The sequence below is a fragment of the Protopterus annectens genome, chromosome 10.part0 (assembly GCF_019279795.1).
Source record: "Protopterus annectens isolate FY-2018-M chromosome 10.part0, PAN1.0, whole genome shotgun sequence".
Taxonomy (NCBI): domain Eukaryota; kingdom Metazoa; phylum Chordata; order Ceratodontiformes; family Protopteridae; genus Protopterus; species Protopterus annectens.
In genome coordinates, this window is record NC_056744.1 from 995,413,776 (window position 1) to 995,427,777 (window position 14,002).

The following is a 14,002-nucleotide window of genomic DNA, read 5'->3' on the forward strand; positions in this document are numbered from 1 at the left end:
GCTTATATAGGCCCTAGGGCTAACAGTCTAGTACCTACCTATGAACCTATAAAATGGCATGCAGTCTGGATGAACTTTGGAGAGAAGGATGCTAATTTTCTGAAAAAGCAGTGCCAGATGCAATATTATGGTTAATGTCCCTGCTGTCCTGCATGACGAGTCCAGCAGTGGGGACAATTGACCACAAACAATCAAAACTTTGCTCTGGAATACACTTCAAAGAGGGTTACATGGATCTTGTTTAATAATCAAACAAATGAGATAAAACACAATTGGTGCACTATAATGCATTTTTGGGGATACAATATTCTTTCACAATAAATAAATAAAATTAGTGCACTACAACACACTTAACATACAGGGCTATACTGCTACTTCCTGTGAATGGGCAAAAAGTGGCTTAAGTTGTGATTTTCTTTTGAAAGCTGCATAACTTGCCACAGTCAGATGACTAATTAGGTAAATCTTTTAGGGTGACACAGTGATGTAGTGGTTAGTGTTACAGCTTAGTTCTTTTCAGCTCCTGGCTGGTGTGCCATGTGTAGAGTCTGCATATCCCCACTAAGTCCTTGTGGGGTTTTGCTGTGGCCTCTATTTTCCAACCATAATTAAAGCACATGATAACAGGTGAAAGAAAAGTTCTGTAAAATCTTACCATAACCATAGATGTCCTTCTCTTCCATGTTGCAGTATTCTACTAGTGGGTTTACCCTTCTTCCAATCAGCTTGTCCGGCCAGGTTTCCAAAGCTTTTCCAGTCCCTCAATGTGTGTCGGATGTCTGATGCGGAGGCAGTTACATGGGCCATAAAGGTGAAGTCTGCATGCATCAGCCCTCAGAACATAGAAAAAGCCCCAGACAGAGCCAGTCCTGAGGGACATAGCCTGTTCCATGTAGCCAGGGAGAGCAAGTGCAAGGTTAAGAAGGAGGGTGGTGGGAGGGAAGGAATACTGCAACATGGAAGAGAAGGACATCTATGGTTATGGTAAGATTTTACACAACTTTTCTATGTCCTTCTACTCCAGTGTTGTAGTATTCTACTAGTGGGTGAATACCAAAGCTCACTATAGGTTGTGGGGTGGCCTGGTAGAGGACTCCAGGAATCCACGCAGGACATGGATTTAGAGCATAACCTGCCCTGGCTCTGGAAATATGGTCCAGTTTGCAGTGTCTGGAGAAGGTGTGCACAGAAGACCAAGTGGCTGCTTCCAGAATGGAGTTAGTGTCCAGGCCTTTGAAAAAGGCACCAGAAGAGGCCATAGCTCTTGTGGAGTGGGCCCTGACATTGCCTGAAAGTGTCTTCCCATGGTGTGTGTATCAAAAGGAGATAAGCGTGGCAATCCAGGCTGAAATAGTCTGTTTACCCACTGCTTTCCCCAGAGCCCGGGGGTGGAAGGAGACAAACAGTTGGTCTGATTTGCGAAAAGGTTTAGTTTTATGCAAATAGAATCTGAGTTGTCTGTGGACATCCTGGGAATGAAGGACTCTCTCACTATCTCCCTGTGGGTTAGGGAAGAAGGTAGGCAGGTGGATAGCCTAATTCAAGGAAAGGTCATTGACCACCTGGGGGGGTGAAAGAAGGGTTTATCCTGAGGGTGACCATGTCCATATGGAAAACCAGGAAAAGTGAGCTAGCCATAAGGGCTTGAAGCTCTGAGACCCTCCTGGCTGATGTCAAAGCTACTAGCAGGACAATTTTCCATGTGCAAAACTTTAAGGCGGCCTTGTCAGCCAGTTCAAAGGGTGGTAAAGTGAGTTTTTCTAGAACATAATTAAGATCCCAGGGAAGAAGGGTCAGCTTCCTATGAGGTTTTAGGTGTAGAACCTCCTTCAGGAAGAGTTTGGCTGGTAATCTGGATGCCAGCGGAGGGTCCATAGGCCAGCAGGCAGAAATGGTAGACAGGTGTGCTTTTAAAGAGGAGTATGACAAACCTGTCTTCAGGCGTTCAAATACGTAAGACAGAATCAGAGTCAAGTCGCTGTCCAGCGGCTCCATCTGTCTTTTAAGACACCAGAAAGAAAACCTTTTCCATTTGGAGAGAAGATTTTCTTGTGTTGGGTTTCCTGGCCTCCTGCAGGACTGAAAGCATGTCCTCATTGTACAGGTGTCTGAAGGGAATCAGAATCCTATCTGGCACAGGGAGAGGTGCACAGACTGCCACTGTGTGTGTATCTGTGTCCCCTTGTTCTGTGCGAGTAGGTCCACTGAGGGGGGTAACTTGTGGTGATTGCCCTTGGACAGATGAAGTAGAGGGAACCAGTGCTGCCTTAGCAGAAAGGGAGTCACCAGCAAGATTTTTGGTGAGTCCTGCTGAATTTTCAGTAGGACCCTCTGGATCAGAGGGAAGGGGTCAAAGCATACAGCAACCTTCCATGACATTGAGAAGGGGTCTGATTGCAATGCCTTCGGGTTGTGAATTCTCGAGCAGTAGCTGTGGAGTTGCCTGTTTATGGAAGAGGTGAACAGGTCTATCTGAGGAATACCCCACCTGTGGACCAGATCTAGGAACACCTCTCTTGACAGCATCCATTTGTGGCTGTCTGATATGGTTCTGCTTAGTGAATCTGCCTGAGAGTTGTGCTGGAATGCTGCCTGGAGGGAGATTCCCTGAGAGACAGCCAGATCCCATACCTGTAGAGCTAGTCTGCATAGGAGGTAGGACTTCGTCCCTCCTTGCTTGTTCAGGTACCACATCACTGTGGTGTTGTCTGTGAAGATCTCTAGGAGACACTGCAGGGGGTAAGGTTGGAAGGCCTGTTGGGTGACGAGTATTGCTGAAATTTCCCTGATATTGATGTGCACTTGTTTGTGTCTGTCCAAAAACCTTGCACTGTCCTTGGACCCAGAGCTTCCCCCCAGCCCAGGTCTGAGGCATCTGTGTGTGTGATCTGTTAAGGGGTGGGCATTTGCAGGGGCCGGCCCAGATTGTGGGCAACTTGGGCACACCACCATTTTAATTCTTGGTGAAGATAGGGGAGGAGTGGAACCCTGAACTCTAGAGGACATGAGTGCTGGGTCCACATTGAGTGTAGGTACTACTGAATGTTTCTCATGTGTAACCTCGCTAGTGGTAACATGGGGATAGTAGCTGGCATGTTCTCCAGAAGTCCTAGAAATTCCCTCAGTCAGAGCTGATAAATGGAGAGCAGATTGAAAGTGATGGGAGAGGGACACCACTTTTTCCTCAGGAAGGGAGGCCATGCTGATGTCTGTCCTGATTCTGCATCCCAGGAATATAATGTCCTGTGTAGGATCGAGTTGGGACTTCTGAAAATTTATCAGGAACCCTAGAGACTGCAGCAGGAGCAGGAGATCCTTGGTGTGACCAAGGAGGATCTGTCTGTCTGCTGCTTGAATGAGTATGTCATCTAGGTATGGGAATATTTGTATTCCCCTTGTCCTGCAGTAGGCAATTACTGGGGACAGGCACTTTGTGAATACCCTTGAGACAGTGGAGAGCCCAAAAGGCAAGGCACAGAACTGAAAGCGAGAAGAGCCTGCTATGAATCTGAGATATTTCCTGGAGGTAGGCTTCATGGGAATGTGAAGATAGGCCTCCTTTATGTCCAGGGTTACCATGAAGGCCTGAGGGAGAATGAGGGGAAAGAGTGGGTAAGGTGAGTATCCTAAAAGAGGGTATCTTTAAGAAGAGGTTGAGGTGGGAGAGATTTAGGATGGGCTTCCATGGTCCTTCCTTTCTGGGCACCAGAAAAATTATTGAGTACAAACCTTTCCCTTGAGCAGGGGTGGGGACTGATTCTATGGTGCCTTGCAGCAGCAGGTTGTTTAAAACTTGGTGTGGGAGGGACCATTGGGATGCGGGAGGGGGTGGAATAGGCAGTCTTGGAGGAAGAGTGATCCAAGTCCTAAAGTATCCATCCTTCAGAATGGACAAGACCCATTTGTCTGTTGTTACCAGGGACCAAGCAGGGAGACAGTGAGAGAGACGGGTGGACAAGGGGGTGGTAGTAGGAGGTGGGGGGAGGAAAAGTGACAGGCAATCAGACACTGCCTGCTCTGCATGGAAAGGAAGGCCTCTGGCCAGAGGCCTGAGAAGTCCTTGGCTGGGCAGTTTGTCTCCTGGGAGGCCTTCTAGACCTGGGAGGGGGCTGAAGGCCTTGATGCCTTTCTTATAAATTGTGTCTGAGCTGGGAAGTTCCTCTGGAACTTTTGGATTGGAGAGACAAGGAGATGCTTGAGGTTTTGAAGCCCTTTCACTTTCTGCTGGAGAGACTTGAAAAGATCAGTCACTTTAGCACCAAAGAGGGCCGAATGGTCCAAGAGGGCATCCAGGAGCTTGGCTCTGAAGTCATCAGGGAGGGGCTGCAGACACAGCCAGGAATATCTTCTTAGCATGGATGCTGATGCAGCTGAGGCCTCAGCTGCATTGTATGCGCATCTAAGGGAGTGCCTGTTCGCTTGTGAGACAATCCCAAGTGAGGAAGACAATGATGCTTTAGCAGCACAGTCAGGAATGTATCTGAGTCAAGGACCCTGTATAATCTGTCTGCCCTTCAAGTAGCTAGTGGTTGGGAATCTGGACTAATGGAATGCAAAGCAAATGCATCCAGGAAGGCAGGTTTGACAGGTGGGATAGGTGACACATTAGGTGATTCCATCTGAATCAGATCATAAAATCTTTTTATGCTTCAGACATGTCTGAGAATTCCCACTTAAAGTGTTCTCTCATCAGATTAACTATGTCCCTGAAGGTTAGGCCTTCCACTGGGGAAATCAAGCTCAGCAGAGGTCTCTTCCGGGGATCCATACCCCAGGGGAGATGAAATCTGGGAAGACTAGGACAGGTAGTCCTCTGAGGAGTCAGAGGGTTCCTCCTCTGCAAGTTGGCTCACAGACTTTTGAGGTAAGGAAGGCCTAGGGCTAAGAAGAGGTGGAGCTGCAGAAGTGAACTCGGAGGAAGGCCTGAGGGCCAAGAAAGCATTGTAGAGACTCTGGCTGAAGGCCTGCCAATCAGGTAAGGCCTCCTGGTGCAAGACAAATATGTCTGGTATTTTGTTTTTTCTTAGAAGGCCTAAATGGCATCTGGCTGGTGGTAGGCCTGGAAGAATTCATTGGAGTGGTGTAGGCTGGGTCTAAAGTGCCCATCAAAGGTACTGGTTCCCCCCCCAGCATCTGAAGCAGGTGCTGACATATCCTGCCCGGACGTGTCATCTGCTCTAGATTGTGCGGCCTCCTGAAAGGTACCCACTGTATCTGTAGTGGCAGAAGTCGGGCCTCAGTCAAGCTGATGGTGGCTACAGGTTGAGGAGCAGCAGAGTGAGGCACAGTGGAATTAGTAAGCTGCATGGACTTGGCCCTCTTCTTTGGTGTTTTGGATGGGTCATTGGAGGCGGCTTCCATACCGAGAGCTATCTGTCTTGGGTGCTGGTACTCAAGGCATAAGTCAAGAGCCTGTAAGCAGCAAAGAAGGGTCTTGGGGATGAACAATTTACAGATGGCGCAGTTTTTGTAATGATCCCTACTCAGACAAAAGAGACACTGGTCATGGGTGTCTTTATGGGGAGTCTCGACGACCACAGTTGCACTTACTCTTACCAGACACGAACAGACTATAAAAATACAGAGGGACTGAAGAAAAAGACCCCAACGGCGTACTTATCTTTAATGCGAAACAGATCCGACTTCCACGACTAGCAGGAACACCTGGCTGAAAAGTTCTGAGGGCTGGTGCGTGCAGACGTCATCTTTATGACCCACGCACCTGCCTCCATGTCAGACATCCAATACACTATGAGGGACTGGAAAAGCTATGGAAAACTGGCCAGACGTGTGTGTGTGTGTGTGTGTGTGTGTGTGTGTGTGTGTGTGTGTGTGTGTGTGTGTGTGTGTGTGTGCATGCGCACATGAGTGCACTACAACATCTAACAAGACTGAAAACTTTAATTCTGGACAGGATTATAAATTTTACATCTGATGTTACAACACAATATATTTAGGATTCCGATAGCTCCTACATTAAGTCACCAGAAGAAAACTAATATTAATATTTCTGTTCTAAACTAAATTTTACAAAATGTTATGACTTATACATTTATAATGTCAATTGTAACCTGGATTTAATTATATCTGCAGAAGTCCACATCTCTCTATCTCACAATCTTAGATCATCTTCTAAAACTTTCAATGCACAGACATCTACAGCAAATGTGTTGTCTAAGTTTACAGGAAAGGTAATGGGCTACCACTTTAATGCATGTTATTTTACACTTGGCAAAACATTTTCTGCTTTAACATTTTAAATGATAATGTATAATGTTTTGAAGAAAACAATATGTTTTAGTTCTGATTTCACACCAACTCATTAAAGGTATGACTCAGATATATTTACTATGTCTTTCAGCTACAATACATGCCATACATGTACATGAGCAACATGCCATACATGAACAACACAAAATGAGTAACTCAATGACCATGAATGGCTAATGTCAATTACTTAAACATATTTATTTTAAGTATATGGCAGATGGGCACACAAGAGCCACTTTTTAGCAACTACAAATTTATATTCACGTTCAAAAGATGAAATACATACAGATAATTTATTTCACAAGCATAATGAATAACCAAGACATGCAGCGTAGTAATATGTATCGTAAGAGACAAAATTGTAATCCAACGTTGAAATTAGGAGAGAGAGAAACAGAGAAATGCAAGAAGAAAAATCACAGTAGAGTAAGAAATTATGATGGGGCAAATATATGTACTTATAATGGAAATGTATAAGGGGCAGAATATATTTTATTTAAATATGTATATCAACATATCTAAATATATATTCATACGTATACACACACACACACACACACACACACACACACACACACACACACACACACACACACACACACATGCAGGATGTTGTCAAGGCAGAAGTTGGTATAAATCAGATAGATGCAAAGGGCTCTGAAGGAGGCAAACAAAGTAAATGGATGTAGATAAGACTGGGAAAGGTAAAAACATCAGAAGTGAATGATACTGAACTTGATAACTGGAGGTGCACTAAATGTTACCTACGGTCACCACTGCACTTAGGAAGGGATTTAACATGTTGTTTTAGTGCTTTTTTGAAGGTTGATAAGATGGGCAAGCACCACATGCTTTGCTGGATGGAATTCCATGTTGTGGATCTAGTGAAGGAGAACGCTGAAGGAGTAGTTGTTGACAATGAAAGTGTTACTGGTATGCTGGCTTTAACACAAGGAAGTGGTGGAAATGAGGATTATTACTGTTGATCTAAGGAATTTAGAGACCTCAAAAGTTGGTATGTGAAAATGGAAAGGATGAAGGAGACCAGTGATGGGCAGGTAGACAATTTGCTTTTTTGGGAGTCAAAAATGGTGCTAATTTTTGCCAGCAAAAAACATGAAATGACAAAAATGTACTCAGTGAAGTCTGAAGTTGTTTCTTTTTTTTTGTTTCAGAATGGGTAGGAAGGGACAAGCCAGAAGGGGGGAAAGGACTTTTTTTCCCCAAAAGTAATATAGCAAAAATCTCAAGCAAGAATCATTAGGACAAGGTATCATACCTTTAAAATTGTGTTTTTCTTGAACATACTCTGTTATTTGACAGATAAAGCAACATTCAAGGGATGGATTGGACTACCTAAAGGCAGAGAGAGGAATAAAACTTATCAGTTGAAAAGACATGGGTGAGTTTCACTATCATTTTATTGGTGTTCAGTATGAGCTGTTGGAAATTTAAGTAGACAGAAAGAAGAAATAGATCTCATTATTGGTATGATTCAATAACATCAACTAAGGGTTCTTCTCCTGGTGAGTTCATATGTGTGTGCTTCATTTGTACAGGTCTGGAACAGAATATATATACTGTAAAATTACATTATATTATATTACATACATATGAGGACAGAAAGAGACAGTATACCTATATAGTCTGCAACCTACATAACTACATCCCCACCTTCTCTCCTTGTCATATCAGATCCCGAATGGTTCTGGGGATCCACTCTTAATGCCCAATAAATCAGTATATTCTACGGGTCTATGAAAAATACTGCTGGGACTATGGATCATTTTTTGTTACTACTAGTGTCAGCTGGGTTGAAAATGAAAAAGTTGAATTTGTACGAGTTTAACGACTGTTTTCTAGTAGTCTATAAGAGGTGTTTCATGTACTCAAAGAACATCCTGTCATCTTTCCACAATGGAAATAGTTTGAACTCTAATAACTTAAATCTTGTATCTATTCTAGATGGTGAAATTATATTTAAGCAGACTGAAGTATTACATTTATTTATTAATTTAGTTTGTTTACCTGGTAATGTCCGACTGGGCATGAGGCCCATTTTCAGGGAAGACTCGATACATACGAATAGACAGTATTAAACAATTAAACTGAACATGCATTAATCAACAATGTACAAAGCAAGTCAGTAAAGAAATTAGTTATATTACAATAAATAGCAAATAATTAAATTAACAAATTTAACAAAAAAAAAATGGCACAGTCACAGATAAAAGCTGGCCACATAAGTTAATAGTGAGAACAGTGTGATACAGTAATTGCAAGACAGAGAAATACAGTCTACATAACAGTTAAAAATAAATCAGATTATGTGTATACATTAACTGAAACTGAGTGTAGAATCAAGATAGCCTTCAGGAGTTAATAGTTGTAGCTGTGAGAATGGGCTAGTTTAGGGTAATGTAAGGGAGTATTAGGCAGCTTAACCAGGAGTATGGCAGGAGCAGAGCCAGTGTTTTTAAACTCATGAATGCTGGGGTTTTTGGCCATAGGTATAATATGTGGAGATGTGTCCACAGATTGTAACACATACACCCCACACATGGTAGGTGGTTCATCTATTAAAACCTATGGCTACATCCCCACGCAATCTCTGTGATGGCATTAGCTAGGGATAAGATGACCCAATGATATTGTATACAAACATTACATTTTTACAACTGGATTAATTAATGAACAGTGAAAAAGGCATAATACAAGGGGAAAAAGGGAAAATGCACTGCACCACTTTAGGTAGCACATACATATGTCTAGAACTGTTCAGAGACAAATTATTACACAGAAAACATAGCTAAACTATTCAGGAACATGTAACAATTATTTTTTTTATTTACATTGCATCATATGAAAAGATCAACACTTAGGAAATATTTCATTCTGTTTCACGTTTAGTAAGACGACTTAAGACAGATAAAAAACAGTTCAAAAAACAACTTTGTACAAACGTGAAATGTTTCAAAGGGGGAAGAGATGTGATGACTGGGGAGAGATGGGCGAAGGCTGCCAGCCTAGTCAAACAGAATTTGATACATAATTCTATCAAATGTATAAATAAAAGTAAAACACATGCATGTTTTCTTGATAATAAATGTAAAATACAGGCATGTTTCTTGAGTGTAAAAAATACTGTGAAATGTGGAACTGCAAAATATGTGACAACATTGTACTCTACTGGCCCAGTGAAGCATGTTGTGACCCTTTCATGTTAGACTTCAGCTCTACTGCGGCTGGATGAAGGTTTCATACCCATTGTTTTAAGGCTAAAGTTTATGAACAGAATTTAGATGTGAAAGGTCCTTAGATTGCTAAATAATGCAGTCTGTTTGCCTGGGAAAACCTAAGTGTCAAAAATGATGTAATTTGGGGAGGGACCCAGCAAACATGTTTGTTAATAATTTTTAAATACTATTTCTCAGAAGAGACTGGAAGCATTTTGACTTTGGACATCCACTTATCAGCACTCTGCCTTATGCTCACATGTAAGTTTTAGCACTGTGATTCCTTATAGGAATTGTTAAAGCTAGTAAAGATTAATTAGGTATTTTTCTTTGAAATCAGACCTGTCCTACTGTATTATTTTAAGTTGCTGTGTGATCTCTGAACTCTTAGACATCTCTGTGGTGTAGTATTTTGTCTTGTGCTTTAATTATTTATTATTAAATATTTTTAAAACCTTCTATCTGTGGCTGATTTGTGTAGAGATAAGCTCTAGAGTTGTTGTTGTTGTGTCTTTCGGCTTTTCCCGGTTAGGGGTCGCCACAGCGGAACTCCGGTCCGCTAATGATTGGCAGTAGATTTTTATGTGCCGAGTTGCCAGCCCTGGCACACAACCTTCAATGAAGGTACGCCCATTCACGCATGTCTCCACACAGAAGACACTCTAGCTGAGAATCGAACAGGACAACGTCTGTCTGTGAGGTGACAGTGCTACCATAGCACCACCACTGCAGTAGAGATAAGCTCTAGAGTACATTGCATATTTATAGAGGTTATTGTAATAGGCCACTCTAAAGTAAGCCTTGACTGTTAGTCATACTACCACTGGATATTAATATCTCACAGTAATAACTGGACAACCTTTTAAGGGCCTTTTAGTAGCTATTAACTGGGTGGTGGCAGTAATTACTGCTGTATAGTCTGGGTAAAGGGGCACAGCTGGAGAATCTGTGTCAGTCTTTCCCAGGAGTGTCTGTGAAGTTGTACAAATACTTATTTCAAAGTGTGTGTATTACGTCAGCTACCTGGCAGGGACACAAAGCACTGGTTGGACAGAGAGGGTACTGGAGGTTTTAGCTTGCCCAGTTAGGCTGAGACTTGGATCCTATAGCTGTGCCAGTGGGGAGTCTTATTGGGGACCTGGTGGGCAAGGGAGCAACCGGCCCCAGACTGACTGTGATCTCTGTGTGCAATTAAGGGAAATTGTACTTTACTGTGTGCATTAGTTATCCTTTCCTCTTCTATGAGACGTCCTCCCTGGTGTTAGTGATGAGGATTGAGGCTCCTTGATTGCTGGGCCAGGGCACGGTCGTCACATATGCCATCCTACACGTTCACTGGAATCTTTCCTTAGTAGCCTCAGCTGACTATAAAAGGAGCAAATACAGCTTGACTGTTCAGCCAGCCTCTTATGTGCACTAAAATATTTGAGGGTAGGCATGAGTTATTGATTCTCAGTGGTTCTTGCACTACTACATCATTACGTTCCCTTTCCATCTCATACTATCAACATCCAGTAAAGAGCTTTTGTGGCAACCTTTTTAACAGCATGGAGAAATGAATTAGTTCTACTCTTACAAATAATGCATGAATACTTTTTTCAAATGTACACTTTGATTTTCCTGTAAACAGAGCACTTTTTACTCATAGGACAGATGCATTTTTGAAAACCCAAATTTCAAATGCATCACACCTGTCATACTTACTCAAGGGAATATATATGGTAATCTGCTCAGTGGGAATAGTGCCATTTTATGCCTATATCTTACATAATAAAAAGATGGAATATTTACTATTTTTTAGTAATGTCTTTCAGATTTTCCTGGTTAGGGGTCACCACAGTGGAACTATGGTTCGCTAATGACTGGCAGTGGCTTTTTACGGTTCCGAGTTGCCAGCCCGATGCCCACCCTTCAAGGGAGGCACACCCATTCACGCACGCACCTACCTGCATGTCTAACGTCACTCAACCACAGGGAGGACATGCAGACTCCACACAGAAGGCGCTCCAGCATTTACTATGAAGCTGAAAATTGATGTGATATACACAATCCAGAGTTATGGAGTACCACGCTGTATTACTATTGTAATTTTAATGGTTTAAAAATATGTACACGATAGTTCACAGGAATACTCTTAAATTATTTGATAAGGTGCCTTCTGCTTATTTGGCACTACAGTTAACAAACAATTTCAAATTAATTAATTAGGAAACTGTTTCCATAATTACCATTAAGTCAAACACAAATTTAAGTGAACTGTAGGAAAACTGCAGCCTGCAGAATTCTTCAATTAAAATATCTGCAAAGTAACAGCTGTTGTGCCAAAGACATATCCTTACATGTATGGATAGTATGGATAGCAGTAGGTGTCAAGAGAGTAAACAAGGTGTACAAGCATGTAACAATGGAAATACCATGTCAGGTCATCACCACATACTTAGATATACAATGTCAAAATATAACCAGTCCTTTCATAAAACAAACTGATGTTCAGTTTTATACAACTTTTTTAAATATAATCTTTGCTTTTACAAACACTTCAGGTGTGTTGAACATTACTATAATTAGAACAAAAGAAATCAATATTAGCAATCTAAGGTCCACTTTTCTACTTACTCCCTGTGATCTCGAATAACACCTTATCATTAAGACCAAGTCGCAGTTCTGGCATGCCTGAGAGGATCACCCTTAACTTTACGCTTCCGACAATGTCACTGCGCAGCACACTACCATTAGCGTTCACCTGGAGGGAGAAGACAGAGGAACAAATTAAGGACAATGGCAAAGAAATTTACTATGTTATTAAAGTTCAATATGGAAGGTGCCAATCCTCAAAGAAAAAGGGATCTGCAGTACAGTTTTGCATCTCTGATGAATTAAGGCCATTACAGAAGCAGAAGTGCACTCCTCTCTCACTTAAAGAGAGCATTATTTTAACAGGAGTAATACAACTAATGAAAAAAGAGACTGTCATTTGGATCTGGAGTCAGGTGTTCCAGGATCCTGCCTCACAGATGTATACGAGGCCTATCTAAATGGGAGTGGCACAAGGTATAAGTGCAGTGAGCTTAGAGGAAAAGGACAGCTGATGCGGGGTTTGAATCCAGTTCACACCTAAGGATCATAGGTACTTACTACAGTACTGATCTGTAAAGATCTTAAGAATCCTAGCCTTATATTCCCATAATAGTTTTAAGCCCTTACATTTTGTGAACAAATAACCCAGAGATTGGCAAGGACATGATGGGACATTTACATGCTGGACAAAGGGTTTATTTACAGCTATTCAGACATTTGCCTAAATTACATAAAGTAAGAAAAGTACTTTGCTTTGTGTGTAGTGGAAGACAATTCAACAGAAGTGGAATTCTCTGTGATATGCAACTATTCCTAGAACATGTCCTGTTTATGTTGCAGAACAAACGGTTACCCTCGACTATGTGTTTATGCCACCACTAAACTTGCAAATGTGTACAAAGTTTTGACAGGAGTGTTCACTGAGACTTTAAAGTGACATAGAGCATATCTCAGTACCTTGTACGATACCAAGAACAGGGACAAGGCTTTGAGCGAGCCTACATAACTTGTATGATTTAGGCAATTGATTTTCTTCATGCATTGTGTTCATTCCAGGGCCATCTCAATGACTGGTCTAATGAATGCAGAGTACGGCAGAATGATTACATTCCTAGATCTAGACACCGTACCTTTTGTCATAAGCTGCACAATATAAAAGGACTTTCTTAAATAGTGGATACATAGTGATCAATGGGCATTTCAGTTTAGACAGAGGTTTCCACAACCCTAACTATAGGATATGTTTTCAGGGGTGTGTTGCCAATGTGACAGTTACAAGGGGGCTCATGTTTGCTGAAGCATATGATTATACATTTCTTAGTATTTAGTTTTAGTCCATGGCTTTACACCACCTCTTACTATGGGCCTTCTTGAAGGATCATGGCGTCCTATGGGGATTTTATGATGGCACCAAGTTTACAGTCATCTGTAGTCTTGGTCAGCCAGAAACCCTTAACATTAGCTTTGACTTCAGAGAAGTAAATCACAAACAGAAGTGGTCCAATGACTGAATCCTGCAGTAGACTACTAGTGGCAGGTCTCCTGGAGGCAGTACACTCACCCACCTTTACTTCCTGGGTTCAATTTGTGAGGCAATTTACTATCCAATCAGTTACATATAGATTTACATTTAGCTTGGAGAGTTTATATATGATTCCGGTGAGTGGGAAGGTGCTGAATGCCTTTGCAAGGTCTAGATATACAGTGTGTACTGATTTGCTCTCATCCATTGCTACAACAGCCTTTTTGAAGAAGTCAAGTCAAGTTAAATAGACAGAATCTACCCTTGACAAATCCAAAATGGCTTGAGTCGAGAGTCTGCAGGTTACCTACATCCTTATTTATTGATTCCTAATTCATTAAATATTGGTCTGGAAGAGATTCTAAACAGGACAAAAGTCTTATTTGTCTTACTATTT

The 14,002-nt window shown here is 41.9% G+C and overlaps 1 protein-coding gene across 1 annotated transcript in view; it reads right to left on the reverse strand.

The window, feature by feature from the left end:
- The window catches only part of LOC122813440 (AP-1 complex subunit mu-2-like), a 1,149,616-nt gene that overhangs the window by 478,677 nt on the left and 656,937 nt on the right, over window positions 1–14,002 (reverse strand). Inside the window, exon 6 of the mRNA XM_044085755.1 lies at window positions 12,123–12,249. Coding sequence (XP_043941690.1) covers window positions 12,123–12,249 — 127 coding nt within the window. The remainder of the gene's footprint in view (window positions 1–12,122; window positions 12,250–14,002) is intronic.